The 2,870-nt window shown below is 61.8% G+C and overlaps 1 protein-coding gene across 1 annotated transcript in view; it reads right to left on the bottom strand.

Moving 5' to 3' along the window:
- The window catches only part of SLC2A8 (solute carrier family 2 member 8), a 10,101-nt gene extending 7,231 nt beyond the window's left edge, over positions 1 to 2,870 (bottom strand). Inside the window, exons 1-4 of the mRNA XM_013007385.2 lie at positions 2,815 to 2,870; positions 2,567 to 2,729; positions 2,187 to 2,393; positions 228 to 327 (exon numbers count right to left, since the gene is read on the bottom strand). Of these exons, the coding sequence (XP_012862839.1) occupies positions 228 to 327; positions 2,187 to 2,393; positions 2,567 to 2,729; positions 2,815 to 2,870 (526 nt within the window). The remainder of the gene's footprint in view (positions 1 to 227; positions 328 to 2,186; positions 2,394 to 2,566; positions 2,730 to 2,814) is intronic.

Raw genomic sequence — 2,870 nt, 5'->3', positions numbered from 1 at the left:
CGCCCGGGGCCCCCTGCCATAATAGACTAACTCACAGGTTGGCTCAACTCAGTGCCCTTGGAAGGTGTGGATGCCCCCTCAGTAGTGAAAGCCCATGTGCCCCCAAATCCCAGAGAGGCAGTACTCCTTAGGGACTGGCTATGTGACCTGGGTCACCTCGGTTCCTGCACCTGCAGAACGACCGCTTGGCCACGCACAGGGCTCGTGAATGAGCGGGAAAGCCGTACCTGCCATGTAGGCGAGGAGGATGCCGGTGACGACCATCAGCTGCACACAGGAGCCGAGCAGCCCCCGGATTGCCGGGTAGGCGATTTCGGAGATATACACCTGCGGGCAATCAAGAGGAGTGGAGGCTTTACTTGATGGCTACCAGGTTAAGGTCCAGAAGCACCAGTCGGGGCTGCAGCAGGCTCTGGGCATCCCTAAACACATTGTCCCTGGCCAATAGTGCCCTTCCCATTGCCCCCCTCACCCCTACTCTGTATCTGGGGTGTCCAAGGGACTGAGGTTATGGACTTGGCTGCTTGTTCTCCAGCCTCCAGGGTGGTGGTGGTGGTGTGTGTCTCTGCAGAGAAAGCAAGCACAGAGCTTCTCAAATGTCAGTGTGTACATCCCTTGGAGAAAATGTCAATTCTGACTGGACAGGTCTGGGGTGGGGCCTGAGATTCGGCATCGAGACCTCTACGGGCTGCTGGCCCCGAACCGCAGCAGTGTGAGTGGCTCCTCTGGAGTAAAAATGCAGAACTCCTGGACTCAGTTCTACCAGTGGCTGTCAGCCCAGGGCTCAGGGGCCACCAGGGCTTTGCCCACACTTCAGGGTTATTCCCCACACCTTAGGCCCCTGAGGATCCCAGTGGTGTGTGTGGTGAGCACTCACTACCAACCAAAAGGTTGGCAGTTTGAACCCACCAGTCACTCCTTGGGAGAAAGAGCTGGCAGTCTGCTTCCATAATGATTGACAACCTTAGAAATCACGTGAGGCACTTCTACTTGGTCCTTTAGGGCTGCTATGAATCAGACTCAGGAGCCCTGGTGGTATAGTGGCCTACGTCTTGGGCTGCTAACTGTAAGGTCAGTAGTTCAAAACCAGCAGCTGCTCCTTTGGAGAAAGACAAGGCTTTTTGTTCCCATCAAGAGTTATAGTTTCAGAAGCCCACAGGGGCAGTTCATCCTGTTCCTATGGGGTCGCTATGAGTCAGAATCAATTCAATGGCAGATTTTTTTGGGGGGGGTGTTGGGAAGCAAGTGGGGGTGGGGAGGCCCATGACTAACACAAGTCTGTTTTTGTCTAGAATAATAAAAGGACCCCCTTCTTCCTGTTGCTGCCCAGCCAATGCAGGTGAGAGGAGCTGGAGGAGCAGAGGGGTGCCCAGGGAGGATGCCTGGCTACCGTTTCCCATCTTCACCAGGCTGGGGAGGAGATGGCCCACCCCCGGCAGCAGTTCCATGGCTACTCAGGGATACCCCTGCCAGAGCCCAAGCACTCCCACACAGTGTGCCAAGTCCCACTGCCTGATAACCCCCCACCCTCTCCACTTGACAAAGGAGGAAAACAGGTTCAGTGAGGTGTCGGGCCCAGGTAGGTGGCAGAGCCGGGATCTGAGCCCAGGTCTGTGTGATGCCAAAGTCTGTCTGTCAGCAGGGCTTCCCTCAGCAGGCCTACAGGGCAGGGCAGAACTGCCCCATGGGTTTCCAAGAGCGAACTCTTCATCTTTTTCCCAAGGAGCAGCGGACAGCGTCAAACTGCTGACCCCGGAATCAGCAGCCCAAGTGTCACATTAACTTTCCAGGGCTCCTGAGGGAGGGAGGGCTCTGGGGCTGGGCGGGGAGCAGTCAGTCCTGGTAGTCCTTTCTCACAGACAAACCCAAGCAGGGCAGGATCTGTACAACAGGGCATGACAGAAGGGGCCCATTCAGCACGTGTGTCAACGAAAAGGGCAGGTCAGTTACAGGGGGCAATCCTGGACTCCGGTGGCAGGAGTGCGGGCCCTGACGGAGGCTGGGTGTCACCTGTACAGTGGGGCTGACAACAGTGGGCTCCATCCACGGGCTGTGTGGAGGGGAAGAGCTCTTATAGGAGACTACTTAATCCGTGGGTGGGTGTCGGACACAGCCATGGGAGCCATGCCCCCTGGTCGGGAGCAGTCTGTCCCACTCTCTGTCCTCGGCCGCAGGTGGACACTAACCGGGGCCACTAGCGAGGCGACGCCGCAAGCCAGGCCGGTGAGGAGGCGACCCCCGAGCAGCATCCACAGGTCCTGGGCCGCGGTGATGACAGCGAAGCCGGCCACGAAGGGCACGGCGCACAGCAGGAGGCTCAGCTTGCGCCCGGCGCGGTCCACTAGCCAGCCGCCCAGCACGCCCCCCGCCGCGGCGCCCAGGGTCACGATGGCCTGGGAGGCGGGCGGACCGCGGGCTGAGCAGAGGATACTCGGGGCCCACCCTCGCCCTCACCCTCCACCCCACGGCGTCCGCCGAGGCAAAGAGCGGGGGATCCTGGCCGAGGGTCCCAGTGCCCGCCCGAGGGGGCTGCCTGCAGGGGAAGGGGCCCAGGCCGCAGTCTCACCCCGAACCAGGAGGCCGCGTCGTCGTCCAGGCGCGGGGCTCGGGGCACGTCGCGCCGCAGGCTCGGGATGGCCGGGGAACTGTAGCCGAGCGCGAAGCCGAAGCTGAGCGGGCCCAGGGCGGCTGCAAAGGCGGCGAGGAAGACCCGGCGGCCGCGGGGGACGCTGCGGGGACAAGGCCGTGAGCGGGACGGAGGAGGGGCAGGGAGCGAGGCCGCGCCCTCCGCCCCGGGCCCCGCTGCCCGCTCACCTGCCGCCGGGCAGCCCCAGCAGCGGCAGCCGCTCCTCCTGGTCCTCGGGCGTCAT

The sequence above is a fragment of the Echinops telfairi genome, unplaced genomic scaffold (assembly GCF_000313985.2).
Source record: "Echinops telfairi isolate 266 unplaced genomic scaffold, ASM31398v2 ScPeMD7_22;HRSCAF=79, whole genome shotgun sequence".
In the NCBI taxonomy this organism is placed as follows: domain Eukaryota; kingdom Metazoa; phylum Chordata; class Mammalia; order Afrosoricida; family Tenrecidae; genus Echinops; species Echinops telfairi.
This window is presented reverse-complemented; position numbering and strand designations above follow the sequence as displayed.